The following is a 21,218-nucleotide window of genomic DNA, read 5'->3' as shown; positions in this document are numbered from 1 at the left end:
AGGCAGATATGCTAACCTCTTCGCTACGGTGGCCTCCAGACACAGAGAACTGTATGAGATCCAAATTTTGGCACCCAATAGCCACTTTGGCCAAAGTAATTGTCTCGATCGCATGCCACATAAAAACAAAGTTAGCTAAAAACACACGCACAAATACAATAGATTGAGAGATGCGCGAACTTTTTAGTAATCGTTAAGTGTGTGTGTGACTTCCTCTCAGTTACGGCCAGCAATCATTTTATGCTCATCAGCAAAAACACTTACTCAACGTTTTTAAAGGAGTATTTTATGTTTTGGTCGTTGAGAGACGTAAGCGTCAACAACGATTGCTAGTATAAGGTGCGAATTTGCCATTCGCTGCATGTTCATCATGTGCACTTACTTTTAAGGTGACTTGCTGCTGCTCTCTGATGTACACCAGGAATGATAAATGAGTTTGGCAAAATGGTATTAAAAACAATTTAAAAATGTACTTTTTGCGGCCAAAAGGTACCCATTTTCTACTCTATATGGTCATGGAATTTTTAATGTTGTCATCTGATTTCATTACAGTTATGATTTAAATTAGGTCCTCCTACTGATGTTTTAAGTACTTTTTACAAGGGCTCACATTTCGATACACTGCCATTTTGACGTGTTCTGGTTATTGACAAATGACGTTTCAGTCACATAAAACCTTTATCTGTACAGATAAGCTAGGGATCCCAAGTTGGGACGAAAAGTCCATCTAGATTTCGCTAAATTCGGTGCAAAAATTTCGTTTTGTGAAATGGAGCTACTATAAAATATTGTTCGATTCGTCCATGGATTGGAATATACTTTTACAAAGCCGAGAAAATGTCGCTTGCTAAATTTTAGACAAATATCTCTGAGCAGCTTTTTTTTCTCTGTGCAGCTTTCTTTTCGACTATTCGATTTCAAAATCGATTATTCGACCTTTTAATCATTGAAAATCGACTTGGACTTTACGACTTTTTCACACAAAAAGTCGACTAATCGATTAGTCGAAAGTCGACTTTGGGATCACTAAGATAAGCGATTTTAAAACTATAACGTCCTCCCATGTAGACCGGTGTTCTCATTATTAGTTTAACGCATACAGTAAGATAACATTTAATTCCGTTTAGTTGAATTTTTAACTTTAAAACGTTTGTACAAAATTTGGGCTATAAATCAATCTATCGTTGATTTATCATCGTGGTTTCCAACGATGATTAAGTTGCATGAGTTTTTTGACTACCATAATTTTGGGTCAGTCTACCATTTTACTAAGAGAACAAAAAGCTATCAAAAACAGCTTTACTGCTTAAGACTTTCAATAGCCAAATCATATCATAGCTCCCCATTGAACATCTTGAACTCTACAGAGGCTCAAGATTCAATTGTTATTTGCTTATTTTTGTTGACATTTTCCTTTAAATAGCTTTAAATATGCAAATCTTTTAAACTTCAAATCAATATCTTGAACAAACAATTTCTCTAAATATGGAAAATCTATTTTAGCAAATACATACAATATTTAATATTTGCAATTTCCAAATATGTGTCACATCGCTCCTTATAGTGATTTAGTCAAATGCTCCATTTTAGGTGGAATAATTTAAGCGTATGTGGTGATATATGCAAATGCTTAGCATACAACACAAAAACACACGTACACACATATAAATGGAAATATTATGATATACATGAAATACTTGCAAATACATATGGGAACCATACAAAGCCAAAGTCATGCTTGCACACACATATGTATGTATGTACATATTTTTATCCATAACAAATATTTCAAAAATTTTATGATTGTACCTTCATTCATTCAGGCAATATTTGTTTATAAATATACATACATGCAAAAAATACAATAATTCGTGTCACATAAAGCAAAATTTTCGACAAGTAAGCTTCTTTTGTGGAAAATTTTGGGATTTTTTTGATGAATTCATTAAAGAATTTGTGAAAAATACACATTTTGTATCAAAAAATCTTTGTATTCTTTATAAATAAAATCTTATTTTGGTATTTTAGCTGGTTATTCTTTATTTACACGAGTGCTTAATTTAGAATAATCATGCTGATGCCTTTTAATTTAAAATAGATTATGCATATCCAAAAGGATACCAAAATCGAATTAATCTGGGAACATAATAACCATTTTATACTGACGTTTAAATCCAGATTTTTGGCTCACGTCAGTCGAATTGGGAGAAGGAGAAACACTTTACATACTTAACCACTTTAAACGGTTTTAATACAATTTTAATTTTTTTGATTAGAGTCTGGATTTTTATGCAAAATCGAAATTTTGCCATCAATCATTTGAGATATGCGTTGCTATTTTATATATATGCACGCAATATTCAAGTTCTGAAATCATTATATGTTTACAAAATTAAAATTTACTGCACAATATCACCGCATTTGGAAAATAATGGATGTCAAAATTTGATTTTGCATTAACATTTGCATTACATTTAACATTTTAGGTCTTTCATCCATTATCAAACAACTCCATTATGGCTTTGTATTATAATTTGCCTTGTAATATGAGTAAAACAAATTACTTATGCGAGTTTTTGTTTTTACACATTTAAATATCTACCAAACAATGCAAATGTCTAAGAAATTCCTGGTGTGCTTTAGTGTGCCTGGCGCCATTTGTCTGTTGCTCTGATGGTGTTCGTTATTGGACATATGAGCAATTACTACATTTGGCGAAATTTAAAAATGTTCACTATCCGAGTTTACCATTCGCATATGACCGAGCTGCTCAACATACCTGAGTGTTCTTCAAAGGAGGCCACCGTAGCGCAGAGGTTAGCATGTCCGCCTATGATGACGCTGAACGCCTGGGTTCGAATTCTGGCGAGACCATCAGAAAAAATTTTCAGCGGTGGTTTTTCCCCTCCTAATGCTGGCAACATTTGTGAGGTACTATGCCATGTAAAACTTCTCTCCAAAGAGGTATCGCACTGCGCCACGCCGTTTGGACTCGGCTATAAAAAGGAGGCCCCTTATCATTGAGCTTCAACCTGAATCGGACTGCACTCATTAATATGTGAGAAGTTTGCCCCTGTTCCTTGATTGAATGTTCATGAGCAAAATTTGCAATTTTGAGTGTTCTTAATCCGTTAAAGAACAAAAAAATATTATGCTTATTTTTTTTAAATTAAGAAAGATTTTAATTATCATTTATTTACAAAATATATGCAAATGTGTCCATAATCATTCCATTAAGGAATGATAAGGGGCCTCCTTTTTATAGCCGAAATCGAATGGCGTGCCGCAGTGCGACACTCCTTTGGGGAAAACTTGTCACAAATGACACCAGCATTAGGAGAGGATAACCACCGCTCAAAGTTTTTTATGATGTCCCCTTCAGTATTTGTACCCAGCCATTCGGCGTCATAGGCGGACATGCCATTTAAGCTGATCCTACGGTAAACCCAATTATTTCTTTCTTGTGTCTATCCCACTATCGAGAGAAAGGGTAAGTTTTTGAGCGTATAGACTGGTCATGGACAAAAATACTCACACTATTCCACATTACTGTGCACGTAGGCAACAAAATAATGCCAAGCAAGGCCATGAGCTTGCACATAACTGCAATTGTGTGCTCGTCAATGGTATAGACACATTCTCACGAACAATTTTTTTCCTTTTTTGTTTTGACTGTATTTGTTTTGACTGTGCAAATAGTCAGTATATTGAGCAGCTCGGTCGAGTGAAAGAAAACACGACAGGAATTTCTAAGGCACATAAATTCTATCGTGATATTTATGCGCTAAAGAAATGTCCATCCCAAAGTAGGTATTTAAATGTGCAAAAACATTAACTGCCGAATAACTGTTATATATCAAAAATGAAAGGAAAATGAAAAAACTTTATATTTGACACAAATTCCTGCCAGAATTTATCGCAAAAAAAATGTACTTTTATCGTGATCAAAACCCAACGTTTTTCAGAAAAGAAGTTTACTTGGCGAAAATTTCCTTTATATGAAACGAATTATTTTTTCGCGTGTAGTTCTCTACCTCTTAGACCAATACCAACTTCAATGCTCAGCTCGGCGCATACATCTGACCAAGTCTTTGTCCAGTAAACACCAATGCTAATAGTTTGAATATAATTAAAGTGTAGTTTGAGCGCGTCCGAGTACATACTGGGGAGTCCTGTTTCGATATGCAATATATAGTTGGGTGTATTACTGGATAAGTAACAAAGAAACATTGGGCCATAAACGTAGTGTTTCGATAGTCGCAAACGATTATTCGTTTACCGGCTTTTTTCGCTCTACGCAAACAATCTTTCTATCCAGCTGGTCCATTGCCAAATCCTTATGTATGTTGATGACGTTCAGTTATTCCTTAGCGGCTCTGTTAATAATATTAGTGAATGCGTTGCAAAACTCAACGAGGACCTGCTCTGTGTCTATAAATGGGCTACAGCAAATTGTTTATTTCTGAACCCTCAGAAATCGAAAGTGATTGTTACTCACAAATATAAAAGATTTAGTTTTCGAGACCAGGATATCACTATCATTCAACAGCAAATGGATATTGTGTCTAGTGGTGTGCATTGTGGATAACGCATACTTATACACCAATCGCAATTCGAATTCGTTTAGCAAAGACATTTCTAACTCCTGGTCTAATCTATGGGTGTGAACTTTTTTCAAATTGCGATTCACTAAGCCAACGAAAATTAAATGTTGTATTCAGCAGCATTATTAGGTATGTCTATAGTATAAGACGGACTCAACATGTTTCTCACTTGGTTACTTCCCATTATGGCTGTAGCTTCGACAATCTTCTCAGAACAAGTTCTCTTCTATTCTTATATAAAATCATTTGGAAGCAAACACCTAAATACCTCTATGACAGATTAACATTTGCCCGATCTAGAAGGGGTAGGAAACTTGTCCCTTTTAGAAGAAGGAGCCTAGTATCTGAATGGTAGTTTTATACGAGTACTATACGTCTTTGGAATACTCTTACTCACGATATCCAAAACATCAGCAACGCTTCAGTTTCAAAAAAAAAGACTTTCCATTTTTCCTCGAATTTAGCTTTTTAATTTTTTTTTTTAAACAATATTATTTTCTAATCTGTTCTAAAGTATATTTTCACTATTTCACAAAATTCTAAAGTTTACTTTAATTATTTTCTATAATGATATTTGAAAATGTTTATTATTTCCAAAATTGTTTTATTATTTCTTAAGAAGGATATATGACTGTTCTCAGTACAGTCGAAGTTAATGCTTTTTTATTTGTTCATTTTATTATATTTTATTTCATTCTAATTTATGTGATTTCATTTTATTTTGTTTGATTTTATTCTATGTAATTTTAATTAATTTCATTTTATTTTATTTTTTTTTTATTTTTTTATTTTATTTTATTTTGTTGTATTTAATTTTATATTATTTTAATTTATTTTATTTCACTTTATTTTATTTTATTTTACTTTTATTTTTTTTTTATTTAATATTGTTTTACTTAATTTTTATTATTTTATTTTTGTTAAGTTTATTTTATATTATAAACCTTTGGGTGACTCTTACCTCTTGTCTTCCAAAGGTTTGAACAGTTGATTAAAAACACAACTTTAAAAAACAGCTTAATATAAATGTTTTCCCTCGCCCTACCGTGGAACATTTCACCCTTGCTCGCTAACTCACTACCTCAGTAGACTTATTAAATCTCCATTAGATGATTGCTATATATTTGACCCTAGCGGTTTATGTATATTAAAAGCATGTATATTTTCATATAAACGTGCACATGTTTTATGTGTAATTTATGCATGTACAACACCACCTCTACCTCCCACCACAGAATGCATATAACATTGGCATGTAAACAGCGCAAACAGTAGGAGGTTTGCACATACACAAACACATAAACATACACATACACACAAGCGCGTTCACAAATATTCACACAGAATATGTGCCACTTAGGATTTGACATTATTTGCAGCAGTCAAATGAAATTCTCGCAATCCAATGTTTATAGTCCGTTGACTGTTGTTGTTGTTGCTTAAGCTGTTAGTGGGGTTGTTGCTTGTCTTTGAAATGTATTCTTTGGTGTGTGAATTTTTTTGCAAATTCATCCATTTGCTCTTTTGAAATATTAATTTGTGGATACTTCAAATATATATACACACACACTCACACACAAGTACTAGTATGTACTCCCTTATGTTATAACTATAAACCATACTTACAGCCATAAACATTAATTGGATATAATTCCACTTCTCCAATGTATTCTGTGGTGCAAAATTCAAATTCCATCTGAGTACACTAAGGGTATAAACCATAATAATTTCACTTCACTTCGGTTGAGTTCAGTTCATTTCATAGAGTCTGTGTGTGTAGGTGGTGAATAACTCTGTGTGTGTGTGTGTGAGTATTTATTTCCAGACCGGTAAGCTTGATGCCTGATCATGTTGCTCAGACCATTTCAAAGCATATTCACCTGCTATACATAATTATATTAATCAATACCTGTGGCTTCTTTAATGGATTCATTAAAGTTTCCTTAAATCTACACGGGTTGTGGGAGGCAGAGAGGGAGAATGAGAGTGAGTCAGAGTGAGTGTTGACTGCAAATGCAAGAAAAAGGTTAAACAAATACGAATGCTGACTGCCTTTTGTTGGCTTGTCTGTGTGTTGGTGTTGATGATAATTAAGTTTTCGACCCTCATTATAAGACCAAATAAAGTGAAAGAGAGAGACAGAGGCTGTGTTGACTTCTAAGCCTGAAGGCCAGGGCAAAACCCTACCTAACTGACGCACATGTTTATAAGTGAATAACTTTATGTAGGAGTGTAAATTATAAGAATAACGCAAGGATAAATTATTTAATTTCCTGTTTAGATTTCTTCTTAACTGAGGTCATCTGCTGGCAAAGTTTAAATGAGAGAATATTGGGGATAATTCGTACATTTCTTACCAGGCCATATTTAATATAGTGCTAAAAAGAAATGGTTAATTAAAAATTAATTGTGACACCATTTGGAACTGATGAGAAAAGTAATTTGGTGATTTTAAAATAAAACAAGAAACCAGTTTGGTAATAAATTAAACATTTAATTGATAATGTACAGGGTAGTTTTAGTACCATGTCCCAAAGGAAATGATAGTTTTAGTGCCCTGTCCCAAAGGAAAGGGTAGTTTTAGTAAGTAAGTTTTAGTACCCCTTTTCAAATGAAAGGGTAGTTTTAGTACCCTTTTCAAAGGAAAGGGTAGTTTACGTGAAAATTTTCAAAGAAACGGGTACGTTTAATACCATTTTTTAAGAGATAGGATAGTTATAGTACCCTTTTTCAAAGGAAAGTGTAGTTTTAGTACACTTTTTTAAAGAAATTACAGTTTTATTCAACTTTCTCAAAGGAAAGGGTGGTTTTTGTACCTTTTTCAATGGAAAGGGTGGTTTTTGTACACTTTTTAAAATGAAAGTTTAGTTTTAGTACCATTTTTCAAATGGAAGGGTTCTTGAAGCAACCTTTCTCAAAGCAAAGACAAGTTTTAGTACCCCTTTTTAAAGTCAAGGGAAGTTTTAAAAACTTTTTCCAAAGGAAAGGTTAGTTTTAGTACACTTTTTAAAATGAAAGTTTAGTTTTAGTACCATTTTTCAAATGGAAGGGTTCTTGAAGCAACCTTTCTCAAAGCAAAGACAAGTTTTAGTACCCATTTCAAAGGAAAGAGTAGTTTTAGTACTCTTTTTCAAGGAAAAAGTGTATTAACTTTTTCAAAGGAAGGAGTAGTTTTAGTACTATTTTACTAAGGAAAGGGTACTAACCTTTTCCAAAGGTAAGGGTGGTTTTAGCACCCTTTTTCAAAGGAAAGGGTAGTTTTAGTACCCCTTTTCAAAGAAAAGGATTGTTTCAGCAACCTTTTCCAAAGGAAAGGGTAGTTTTAGTACCCCTTTTCAAAGAAAAGGATTGTTTTAGCAACCTTTTCCAAAGGAAAGGGAAGTTTTAGTACCCATTTCAAAGGAAAGAATAGTTTAAGTACTCCTTTTCCAAGGAGAGAGTAGTTTTGGTATCCTTTTTTGAAGGAAATGGTATTTTTAGTACCCTTTTTCAAAGAAAAGGGTAGTTTTAGTACCCTTTTTCATAGGAAAGTTTAGTTTTACTACCTTTTTTCAACGAAAAGGGTAGTTATAGCACCCTTTCTCAAAGGAAAGGGTAGTTTCAGTATCCTTTTTCAAAAGAGGTGGTAGTTTTAGTGCCATATTTCAAAGAAATTGGTAGTTTAAGTACACTTTTTCAAAGAAGGGGGTAATTTTATTAACATTTTTAGCTTAAGAATCATTTTCCAAAAAGAAGTTTAAGTACTTTATTCCAATGGAAAGGGTAGTTTTGTACTCTCTTAAAAAGCAAAGAGTTGTTTTTGTATCCTTTCCAAACGAAATGGATTGTTTTTGTACCCTTTTGCAAGGAAATTGATAGTTTAAGTACCCCTTCGAAGGAAAGGGTAGTTGTTGTACCTTATCCCAAAGGAAAGTGCTGTTATTGTACCCTATTTCAAAGAAAATGATAGTTTTAGCACAGTTTTTTAAAGGAAGGGTAGTTTTAGTACCCTTTTTCAAAGGAAGAGTAGATGTCGTACTCTTTTGAAAAGTCAAGGGAAGTTTTAGTACACTTTTTCAAAGAAAAGGATAGTTTTAGTAACCTTTTTCAAAAAACAAGGTAGATTCAGTAACATTTTACAAAGAATATCGTAATTTTTGTACCCTTTTTTAAAGGAAAGGATAGTTTTAGTACTCGTTTTCAAAGAAAAGGGTAGTTTTTGTACCACTTTTCAAAGGAAATGGTAGTTTTAATACCCCTTTTCAAGGAAAAGGGTAGCTTAAGTTCCCTTTTTTAAGGGAAAGGCAATTTTTGGTACCTTTTTCATAGGAAAAAACTGGGTTAAGGACCCCTTTTCAAAGGAACGAGCGGTTTTAGTACACTTTTTCAAAAGATATGTTAGTTTTAGTAGGCTTTTTCGAGGAAAATCGTAGTTTTAGTACTCTTTTTCAAGTTTTAGTACCCTTTTTCAAAGGAAAGTGTAGTTTTTATACCCTATCTCAAAGAAAAGTGAAGTTTTTGTACCATATCCCACAGGAAAGGATAGATTTTGTACCCTATCCCATGATTATTTTATTACCCACTAGTGTTTTGTGGGAAACTCTATTCGTATTCTTAATTACCATTTGCCTTACATAAACTCCCCCAAAACTATTGTAGCACTGACTCAACATCTCTTAGATTGCAATTGTTTGAACTTTTGAACAGCAAAGCAACGAATTTTCAAATAGGATTTTCTATCAAAACTCATTAACAAAAGGCAAAAGAAAAACATTGATTTTCTATTTTAGAATGCTCATTTTGTTAGTTTCTGCTGTTAAAAATCTTTTCAGTTGGTTTTTTCTTCTAATTTTCGTTTTTTTTTTTTAGTTGTGTAAGCAATCCCCTTCAAATCTATTGAATAGCTTGTCAGTGCACGACAAATGAGTTTCATGTATTTAATATCCTCATGTCAATTTCTTGTCGAAATAAATGCCAAATGAACAAGAGAAAGCCTTTTGACGTCCTACACATAGGCAGACGCAAGCATTTTAGACTCCGTTTTCTGTTTTTCTTCTTCTGTGTTTTTTGGTTTCGTTTTTGCCACTTGGTGTTTTGATCTCGTGGTTATGGTTGATGGACAGGCTTCATGTTTTCAAAATGTCTACAGGCTTTGTATGGTAGTGTGTGTGTGTGACATGGTTTAAGGGGTATTTGTAGTTTGGGTCAGTACTGGATTACGTTTTGTTTTTTATTTCGATTTTCCGTTCCATTCGCCAGTGGTAGAGCGGCAATTAGTAGGGAATATGAATAAAGTTTTATACGACACGAGGTCGATGTACTCTGGGTGCGAGCAGTTATTAATGCTCCCAAATGAAACAAGTGTTGCAAGTAACAAATCTAAAGAGCTCATGAATAATGTAACAGTATTGCAGACAAAAAAATAAACACGAGATTTTAAATTAAATTGTGAACAATGTTGCCAGTTCTGGGGACATTTGTCGAAAATGGGTATGAAATTTTTGTCTTCGCAACATAGGGAGTTGTTGGGGATTCTAGAGGAAAATTGAGAGATTTTTAGGGAATACGTAAATGACATAAATCTGTATCACTTACATTCATTTATAATGTCCTGAGAACTGAAGATTGCCTGTCGGAAACTCTGAAGTATAATACATACGTCGAAAACGTGGCAAACCTAGCCAAAAAGTATAGTTTTAACAGAGTTAAAATTAGTATGAAAATCGTACAATTAATTTCATCTTTCGTGAAATGATGATTATAACCACCCTACTGCAAAGGTAAGAAGGTGTGTCTATATTCGAATTTTGTCGAAAACATCGAAAACATTTTTAGTTGTTTTCATACCCACTACCGAAGAATGGGGGTATATTCATTTTTTCATTCCGTTGGCAACACATCGAAATATCCATTTCCTACCCTATAAATTATATATATTCTTGATCGTCGTAAAATTCTAAGACGACCTAGCCATGCCCATCCGTCTGTTGAAATTACGCTACAGTTTAAAAATAGAGATATTGAGCTTTGCACAGATTCTTTTTTTGACCATAGGCAGGTTAATTTCGAAGATGGGCTATATCGCACTATATCTTGATATAGCCCCCATATAGACCGATCCGCCGATTTAAGGTCTAAGGTAGTTTGGTGAAATTTGGGACAGTGAGTAATGTTAGGCCACTCGACATCCTTCTTCAACTTGGCCCCGATCGGTCCAGATTTGGATATAGCTGCCATATAGACCGATCTCTCGATTTAAGGTTATGGGCCCCTAAAAGTCGCATTAATAGTCCGATTTCGTATTTTTTGGATATAGCTGCCATATAGACCGATCTCTCTCTTAAAGTTTTGGGTCCATAAAAGGCGCATTTATTGTCCAATGTCACCGAAATTTGGAACACAGAGTTGTGCTAGGCTCCTAGATATTCTTCTTCAATTCGGCTCAGATAGATTGAGATAAGGATATAGCTGCCATATAGACCGATCTCTCGATTGAAGGTCTTGGGCTCACAAAAGGCGCTTTTATTGTCCGATATCTCCGAAATTTGGGACAGTGAGTTGTGTAAGGCCCCTTGATATACTTCATTAATTTGGCCCTGATCGGTCCAGATTTGGATATAGCTGCCCTATACACCGATCTCTCAATTTAAGGTCTTGGACCACTAAAAGGCGCATTCATAGTCCGATTTCGCAGAAATTTGGGACAGTGAGTTGTCTCAGTCTCTTCGACATCTTTCCGCAATTTGGCCCAGATCGGTCCAGATTTGGATATAGCTGCCATATAGACCGATCTCTCGATTTAAGGTTTTGGGCCCATAAAAGACGCATTTATTGTCCGATTTTCCCGAAATGTCGGACAGTGAAATGTGTTGGGCCCTTCGACATCCCTTTTCAATTTGGCACAGATCGGTTCAGATTTGGATATAGCTGCTATGTAGACCGATCTCTCGATTTAAAGTTTTGGCCCCATAAAAGGCACATTTATAATCCGATTTCGTTGAAATTTGACACATTGACTTATGTTAGGCTTTTCGACATCCGTGTCGTACATGATTCATATTAGTCTATATTTGGATATAGCTACCAAAAAGACCAATATTTTGTTATTCAAAATTGAACAATGACTTGTATATATTAGGCCACTCAATGTTCGTGCCGAATTTGGTTCAAATCAGACCATATTTCGATAAAGCAGCTACGGGGGCATTACATATATCCAAAGTTCGGCCCGACCGAACTTAACGCCTTTTTACTTGTTTCTTCTCACTAAAGCTGGTGGCGTTTGTGATTATCTTAGCGTGGTCAAACTGCTCCATGGAGCGCTGACTATAAAAAGATTTGAAGCAAAAACTTTTTTATCATAAAATTTTAAATTATTTATATAGACGCAATAGAAACAATAAAAACATTGCAAAATGCAAATTTTGCCCATGAACACCCCACTAAGGAACAGGGGCAAACTTCTCACATATCAATGAGTGCAGTCCGATTTAAGTTTAAGCTCAATGATAAGGGCCTCCTTTTTAAAGCTGAGTCCGAACGGAGTGCCGCAGTGCAACAGCTCTTTGGAGAGAAGTTTTACATGGCATAGTAGCTCACAAATGTTTCCAGCATTAGGAGGGGAAAACCACCGCTTTGTTTTATGGACTGTCAGAATTCGAACCGGGGCGTTTAGCGTCATAGGCGGACATCCTAACCTCTGCGCTACGGTGGCCTTCACAAAAACAATGATATGATGTCGAAACTCTACAAGTAGGGGAGCTTTTACGAGGTTTATGACGTTTACAAATTTTTGACTGTCTAAAACCTACAAAAATGTCATACGGATCATCTTTGCTGAGAACTTATAGAGACACCTTCTATCTATCGACTAAGAACCGATGTTCCACTCAGGCTTTAAGGTTTAGCAACTTAAATCGCACAATAATATAACCTCACAAGATTTACCAACTAATTAAATATCCTTCCATCTTCTCCTGTTTTTCGATAATCGATTATAACAAGGACATTGTATGTAGCCACTTTTCATTGTTTGCAACCACTTTAGATCCCTTGGTATCAAAATTTGTTATATTTAGAATGCCCTTGTACTCTTATAGCAAATCAATTAACATTTTTAATATAAATCCCACATGACCAGAGTGAACTCCAACTCTGACTAAATCAAAATGAAACAAATTTAAGGTCATAAAATTAAGAGAGAGAGAGAGAGAGAGCAAAAGCAAACAACAGCTTTATTGGATAAGCAATTTTTTGTTTGTCATACCTCATTTGAGTTACGCTGACATCAATAAAAATCTCCATAGAACACAAACGCCAACAGACAAGAACAACAAATAATGTTTTGATTTAATTACTTTGCAGATGGATATAAATGATAGTGGCACAACATGTAAAAAGTCCATAACAACGAAGACGGCAATGGCCACGACAACCTCCATTAAAATGACAACAACAGCAGCCACGCCAGTCGATCCCCCCACGATGACCACGACGACGACCAGTGTGGCGGGCCACCACGCCATGGGTAGCTCAAAAATGAGACAGGATAACAACAATAGGCAACAGCACCCAGGAAAGGTACCCCCGGCGCCCCCCACAAGATCGGCCACCACGACGACCACGGCAAGGGCCAACAGCAATAGCAATAATGCCATGGCGCACACACTACACACTGCAGGCGGTGCTGGGGCGGCAATGCGCGGTCCCACCGCCACCTTATGTACCCCCTCAACGCCACGCATTGAACTGAGTCGAGCCTCATCATCGTCGCATCATGAGGAGGATAGTCGTGACAGTAGTCCCGAAAATGTCTTTGAACAGGTGATTTATGTTTGAATCAACTATAAAAGCAACAACAACAAAAAAAAATAATGACAGCAGTAAACAACGCCAAGCATATTTTTGGTTTCTTATCAACATTTTTTCGTTTGTTTGTTGTTATACCTTTTGTTTTGTTGTACGATACTCTGTGTATGATTGTTGTTAGTTGTGTAGATATGTATGTATGTATGTACGAGTAGAGAACAACAAAAAAAGAGCATTGGGCAAATTCTATGTTGCAGGGTTCTTTTCTGTTTGTTTTTTTTTTTAATTTTTATTTGAATTATCTAAGTGACCATATCATTGAAAATACATTTCAGTTGTGATAGGGCATTTCATATATACAGGCTATGGATCCGGTTCTTTTTGCTTGTGGCCAGAAAGCAAACGATTCAACTTTTCGTGTAACAGAAGATCTTTTAGTTTCAACAAAAAATTTTTGACTTAAAAGAATTTTTATAATTTTAGCATAATAGAGCCAGTTGCTAAATCCACTGTTTTAAAGGGTTTAAGAAACTGCGAGAGTAAATAACAGAGAATTAGTTATTCTTAGTAGATTTTAGGGGCATTAACACCACCTCCTTGGTTTTTTTTTTTTTTTTTTTTGGGAAAACAAAGCATCTATGTTTCTGTTGTCAGAGGTGCTTTTTAAAAACTCTGACTTTGGATTTCTTTTTATGGTTTAGAGCTGTAAAGCAAAGTTAACTTTATCTAATGTAACAAAAAGCTGCATTTTTCTGTTAATACAATTGCCAAAACATTGCACATTCCACTAAGGAACAGGGGCAAGTTTCTCACATCTCGATGAGTGCAGTCCGATTCAAGTTTTAAGCTCAATGATAAGGGGCCTACTTTTCATAGCCGAGTCCGAACTGCGTGCCGCAGCGCGACACCTCTTTGGAGAGAAGTTTTACATAGCATAGTACCTCACAAATGTTGCCAGCATTCGGAGGGGAAAACCACGGTTGAAAAAATTTTTTGATGGTCTCGCCAGGATTCGAACCCAGGCGTTTAGCGTCATAGGCGGACATGCGAACCTCTGCGCTATGGTGGCCTCCTAAAAACATTACGAGATACATATTTCTTAATTTCCCCATGTTTAATTTTGCAAGCGATTTTTATCCATTTCCTCAGGTAAATAACCATTTTAAGGCATTTATATTCATTCGCCATTCAAAGGAACAAACATTCGTTCGTGTTGCTTGCCCACAAACCATATCAAAAAAAAAAAAAAAACAATGCGGTCATAAGTGAGCAAGAGAATATCACACAATTGGAACAATTCCAAAAATATAATTTGCACTTTAATTTACTTAAGGTGAGGCCAGCGAAGCATGAGCCGTCTAAATCAAATCCTTAAAAAACGCAAATGTGCGTGACATGACATTTATATGTTTGTTTAAGAGATATGTGTAAAAGGCTTTTTGAAAACACAGATTTTTTGCTAATTCTTCATTAGATCAACAAGTTGTGTACATATAAATTTAGGGAGAAAGAGAATAAGAGACTCATTAAGGTGTGTTAACCCCCAAATTTAGATTTGAAGGCCTTAGTTCCTTAAAAGCTGAATGCAAGTCATGTTTACTTTATACAAAAAAATTTTCAAAAATTTTTGCCATAAAAGGGTAAAAACCATTTCCTCGTGTTCATGCTTCTGTACAGTTACCCTTTCAACTACTTTCAAGTACTTTCTACAAAGTTTTGTACATAAAATCAATATAGTTGTACTGTTTTGTTATGTAGACTTCTCACTTCTCGACGTAGCCACCTGAAACACAAGTTAAGCCATAAATATTTCATACGCCACTACCATTCAACAAGCAGTGTGTTTGAAACTTTTAAACATAACAATAAGACTTAAATACATTTCATCATTCACTCTACACATAATGGCAAATCTTTTTATGTAAATTTTAAAGATGTGCTTTCCTACGGCGACCTTATTCGAAGACGTTGATGTTGACGTTGACGTCACTTTTCAGTTGCGGTTGCTGTTGCTGTTGGCGGCAATGGTGGTCTCAATCTCAATACTTTTATAAGAGATACCCTTTCTGGAGATCTGTGCTGTTATTCTTTGAATCTTCTTTTGTGTCTGACGTTTTAGTTCTTTTTTTGCCTTCCTTTTTAAACTAAACTGATTTCTCTCTTTTTTTTACATTTGCCACCATTATTGTGATGTTGTGTTGATATACGGGTATATAGGCATTTTATATGGATGGCTTGAGGATTTTTATGTACAATGTTGTACAATAGGGAGTGGAGAAATGTGCAAGTTTTTAAAAACTTAACTACTTTCTTGAAAATGAAAATTTGGAGCAGAGAGTGAAAGGAAAAAGTTGTTAAAGAAAGCATGATTAGAGAGTTTCAATCCTTAGAGACGATTCATAAAAAAGTACTATCTGAACCGGGCCCGCTTCGCTGCGCCTTCTTTTACTTTATATGGAACAAAATTATCCTTTGAATATCTATTGTCGATCAATTAAAGAGCTTTTATTGAAATGTCATACTACTAATAATATATATGCCTTTATCTGATTCCCATATGATCTTTATTGGTCCATGAATTCGCTCGGAGGGTTAAGGGTCATTTAAGTTGGATGTTCGATGTACTTCATTCTTAAATACTTTTATTTTGGGAGTCGGAAGGCCCCCAACGTGGTGGTTGGTGGTTCTAGGTGTTGGTCTTGATTCCCAAAAGCGTGGTCCCAAAAATGGATATGAATTTCGTGCTCTTCTCCCAAATACCTTTCATTTGAGCCTCATATGGCCATGATCGATAAATACAGATGTCCTATTTATGGATGTTTTCGGGGGTGTGATGGTGACCAGACACTTTGCCCTAAAAAAAAATATTGGCATCTTGGTCTACTATCAAATACCATTTATTTAAACCCCATATTGCCATTGGTTTAAGGGGGTCCCCCAAACACTTGGCTCCAAAATTGGCCCCAAAAAAAAAAATCAGCATCTTATGCTATTCTTAAATTCCATTTATTTAAAACCCATATTGCCAATGGTTTAAGGGGGTCCCCCAAACATTTGGCCCCAAAATTGGTTATCAAATTCGTTTTCTAATTTCAAATCGGTCGGTACTCTTTGGGGGGTATTTTTGGAAAGGGGCTGTGGCCCAAATACATGGTCCCACATTTGGTTATCACATCCGTATTCTACTCCCAAATACCTTTATTTGAGCCCCATATTGCGATAGTCAGAAAATAGTTGCTGTTTGGGGGTGTTTTGGAAAAGGGGTAGACCTCCAGAAATTGGACCTAAATGTGAGTATCAATTTCATGCTATACTCCCCAATACCTTTCATTTGAGCCCCACATTGACATGGCAGGTTAATAAGTCCGAATTAGGGGTGTTTTGGGGAGTGGGGTGGTCTCTCAAACTCTTAGCCCTGAAAATATATCATCAACGTGCTCTACTCTCAAATAACATTTATTTGAAACCCATATTGCCATTGGCCTCAAAATTGGATATCAAATACGTTTCATTTAAACCCCTTATTGCAAAAGTCAGCAAATATGTCGGGTTTAGAGTATGGGCCCTAACAACGGTCTATATCGATCTCCACTCTTTTTAAGACCCAAATTTTCATGGTGAGAAAATACATCCTAGTTGGGGGTTGTTATTAGGGTGGGACATCCCCTTAATAGTTCGTCCAGAATGTTGATATGAGATTCGTGGTTTAGGCCCAAATAACTTTGATTTGAGGCTTTTATTTCCATAGTTGGCAAATATGTTTAGTTTGGGGGATTAGGCGGCCATTTAGTGACTTGGCCCTGAAAATATATATCAGATTCGTGTTCTACTCTAAAATATCTTTTACTTGAGCCCCATATTGCAAGGCTCAGCAAATATGTCCTATTTGGGTGGTTTATGGGTGTGGGGTGGCCCCATAGACGTTTTTTCCTGAATATTGATATCAGATTCATGCTTTATACCCAAAGAGCTGCCATTTTGAGTCCCATATTGCTATGGTCTAAAATTTGTCCTCTTTGGGGGGTGTTTTTGAGGAAGGGTGGCCCCCCAAACAATTGGTCCAACATTTGGATATCAGATTCGTATTCTACACTCAAATAACTTTTGTTCAAGCCCATATGGACCTCGGGTGGACCCCGAGGAACTTGGACTCACATAGGTTACTATAAGGGAGAGCACAAAATTTCGCTTAAATCGCACCAACCATCTCCGATATCTTCTGGCGTTTCTGCAAATAAGGGTAATGGATAGGGTCCGCTTATTATATATACAGAAGCACTTTCTGATTCGATTCAGCTACGTCTGTCTGTCTGTCTGTCAGTCAGTCTGTCTGTCTGTCTGTCTGTCTGTCTTTCAGTCTGTCAGTCTGTCAGTCTGTCAGTCTGTCAGTCTGTCTGTCAGTCTGTCTGTCAGTCAGTCTGTCTGTCAGTCTGTCTGTCAGTCTGTCTGTCAGTCTGTCTGTCAGTCTGTCTGTCTGTCAGTCTGTCTGTCAGTCTGTCTGTCAGTCTGTCTGTCAGTCTGTCTGTCAGTCTGTCTGTCAGTATGTCTGTCAGTCTGTCAGTCTGTCAGTCTGTCAGTCTGTCAGTCTGTCAGTCAGTCTGTCAGTCTGTCTGTCAGTCTGTCAGTCTGTCAGTCTGTCAGTCAGTCAGTCAGTCTGTCTGTCTGTCAGTCTGTCTGTCTCTCTGTCTGTCCGTCTGTCTGTCCGTCTGTCTGTCCGTCTGTCTGTCCGTCTGTCTGTCCGTCTGTCTGTGTGTCTGTCTGTCCGTCTGTCCGTCTGTCTGTCCGTCTGTTCGTCCGTCTGTCTGCCCGTCTGTCTGTCTGTCCGTCTGTCTGTCCGTCTGTCTGTCCGTCTGTCTGTCCGTCTGTCTGTCCGTCTGTCTGTCCGTCTGTCTGTCCGTCTTTCCGTCTGTCTATGTTAATTTGTACACAAATTACGTAATTTTCATTCTGATTGTCTTCAAATTCGGTGCAGACATGTTCGGTCTAGAGACGAAACCTATTGAAATTGGAAACAATTGATTCAGATTTGGATGTAGCTCTCATATATATGTTCGTCCGATTTGCATTAATAATGCAATGAAATGGTCAAAATCCCAAAATTTTGTACAACGCTTTCCTCGACGACTCTCACAATATCTAAGAAGTTTAGTCGGGTATGACTTCCAACTAGAGGGGGCATTTCTTATCCGATTTGGCTGAAAATTTGCACGTCCTGTCTTATATCCAATAGCTGCCATATAAACCGTTGTGATATTACATATTAGTCGGTTTAGGTGCCACCGTTTTATTTTGGCAGCGACAGACCACAGCGACTTCAAGTCATGAGTCATGACTATCGCTCTGGTAATCCAAAAACTCATCATCACTTTATCTTAACCTAAGATGTCAGTTAAGCATTGTTTCCATATCTAAATTTTCATTTCTCTCCTTTTGATTCCACACAATTTTCACTTTCCAATTGTACCCTAATATACCCCTATAGATACTGTTTGTATGTATGTGTGTCGGCATGTTCTATCTGCGTCTGCTGCTGGCTGCTGGCTGCTATTAACACACTTTTTATGTTTCTCGGTTTGTTTTATCTAATGATTTGTGTGGCTCAAATCAATTCTTGTGCACTTTTACTTTTCATTGTATTTCTTTTGTTCTCCCATTTTCTTTCACTTTTGCTCTTGGTGTTCTCCCCTTCTTGGCAACTTGAATTGTCATTTCCAACACTTTTTAACCCAGTTAATGATGAAGAAAATGCCAGTTATTAAGTGCTTAGAGTAGCAATGTAGCCCCCAACAGCCCACCCGCATGTACCCATTTGGTAGTGTCCACTACTACTACGTCGACACAATTGTTAAACTCCAAGATGGCGGCGGCGGCTGCGGAGGTGTTGATGACATGGCATAAGCGAAGGAAAAAGTTGGAACAAAAAGAGGCTAATTTAGTGTGGTTAACCTAAATATAAATGAAAGACGGTTAAAGTTTTAAGATTTATAACTGAATCGCAAAAGAGCAGGGGGACAGCAGGATAAAGGAAATAATTGAAGAGATGACGATACCGCTTGAATAGAGATGAGTTAAACATTATTTATAATCGAAAACAAGTAAAAACCTGCTAAGTTGGGTCGAGCCGAATCTTGGGAACCCATGACCATAGATTCTGTAAAAAATTTACCGAAACGAACTTAGTTGAAGGGTATATATGTGCTTCACGTAAAAGTTTTCCGCCAAATTAGGCAAATATTTTTGCTTCTTGGGGCTTTTTCAGGTTATGTACCGCTTTGGACCATAAGTACCGTGAATCTTGGAAGCCAAACCTGATATTAATTGCGGGTTCTAGGGTCCCACAAATCCAAGTCAAATCACCACTTTATATGGGAGATATATCCAAATCTCAACCAATATGGCCCATTTGCAATTCTCAACGACCCTCATCAATAAGAAGTACAGTGGCACAGAAAAGTCTACATACAGACGAACGGACGGACACGACTAGATCATTAAAATTTCATGACGATCAAGAATATATTTATATGCTTTGTAGTTTCGCCGATCAATATATTGAGATATTATAAATGGAATGACTCCCAACCTTTGATGGTGGGTAAAATAAAAGTACGGAAAGCTAAAAACTTGTATTAAGGCACAAGATTCCAAAATGTTTTTATTTTTGGTAAAAACCAGTGAGAAAGGGTGCTATATCTAAATCTGAACCGATATCTATGAAATTCACAGGTAATATCAAAAGTCATAAGGATATCCTTCCTCCCAAATTTTGAGAGAACCGAGAGAATCCAACCTGCCAAATTTCGAGAGAAGCGGTTAGGAAATGAGCACTTTATTGCAATATTTCTCAAAATAGGACCAACATATATATGAGAGCTTTATCTAAATCTGAACCGATTTTTATGAAATTAACCGGTAATCAATAATGTGGATATTGGGGCGATAGTCGCCATTCCATTCAATTACTCGGTCGATCTTTTATCTGTCCTGATTATCTGTTATTTCTTTTATCCGCTTATGACAATTATTCCTTTCTAACATTTTTGAGGTCAGTAGTATGTAATTGGAGTAATTAATGTATAGAATACATTTAAAAATCTTTAATTTCGATAACAAATATCGAATTAGACTATAATTATCGTTTACTTCTAAACTTTGAAAACCCTGCTGTACTTTATGATCAAGAATAGAAAAAAACAATCATGATAGTATCACAAAAGGTTCTGAAGCTTTTCAAAATAGCAACAGTTATCGATCAGAGCGACTCCAATAAAACCGTTATTATCTGATAGTTATCGCCAAATATCTAAGGTACTATTTTATCCGTTTAAGTGATGTCTACATTCAACTTAAACACAAGTCTACTCTCTCTCTCTCTCTCTCTCTCTCTCTCTCTCTCTGTCACACTCTCTACCTCTCACTCTTCTAACTTTTGCTCATCTACACTGTGTACATAAATCTAGCAATAATATAAACTATAAATAACGGTAATAAAAAATCACATTATGTAAACGACCCATAATTAATTGGTTGTCAAGAGTTGTCAATATCATCTATAAGCCAAGGTTGCATTTTGACAATTTGTTATATGTGTGTATGTTAATTGATGTATTTTAGTTTTTATTATTTAATTTGTTTTTCTTTTTAGTAAGACATTTTTTTTGTTATTAGTTTTTTTTTAGTATTAATTTATTTTAAATCAAGCACACATTCATCAACAAAGAAAAAAAGATTGATTGCTGAAATTTATTTATATATTAATGGTGTTTTTTAATATTCTTTGCTTTCTTATCTCTCTTCTTTGTGTTTTTCATTTTTGTTAATGGTTGT

General features: G+C 35.9%; 1 protein-coding gene across 8 annotated transcripts in view; it reads left to right on the top strand.

Annotated features, from left to right (window-relative positions):
• LOC106093130 (serine-rich adhesin for platelets) overlaps nucleotides 1–21,218 on the top strand; it is a 74,759-nt gene that overhangs the window by 19,176 nt on the left and 34,365 nt on the right. For all 8 annotated transcript variants that reach the window (XR_001222303.2, XM_013260160.2, XM_013260150.2 and 5 more), the window contains exon 2: nucleotides 12,948–13,406. Coding sequence is in view for 7 of the 8 variants with exons in the window: in XM_013260160.2 (XP_013115614.2) it covers nucleotides 12,948–13,406 (459 nt within the window). In the remaining variant the exon portion in view is untranslated. The remainder of the gene's footprint in view (nucleotides 1–12,947; nucleotides 13,407–21,218) is intronic.

This window comes from Stomoxys calcitrans, chromosome 4 (assembly GCF_963082655.1).
Source record: "Stomoxys calcitrans chromosome 4, idStoCalc2.1, whole genome shotgun sequence".
In the NCBI taxonomy this organism is placed as follows: Eukaryota; Metazoa; Arthropoda; class Insecta; order Diptera; family Muscidae; genus Stomoxys; species Stomoxys calcitrans.
Note: the sequence above shows the minus strand (reverse complement) of the source record. Positions and strands in the feature narration are given on the sequence as shown.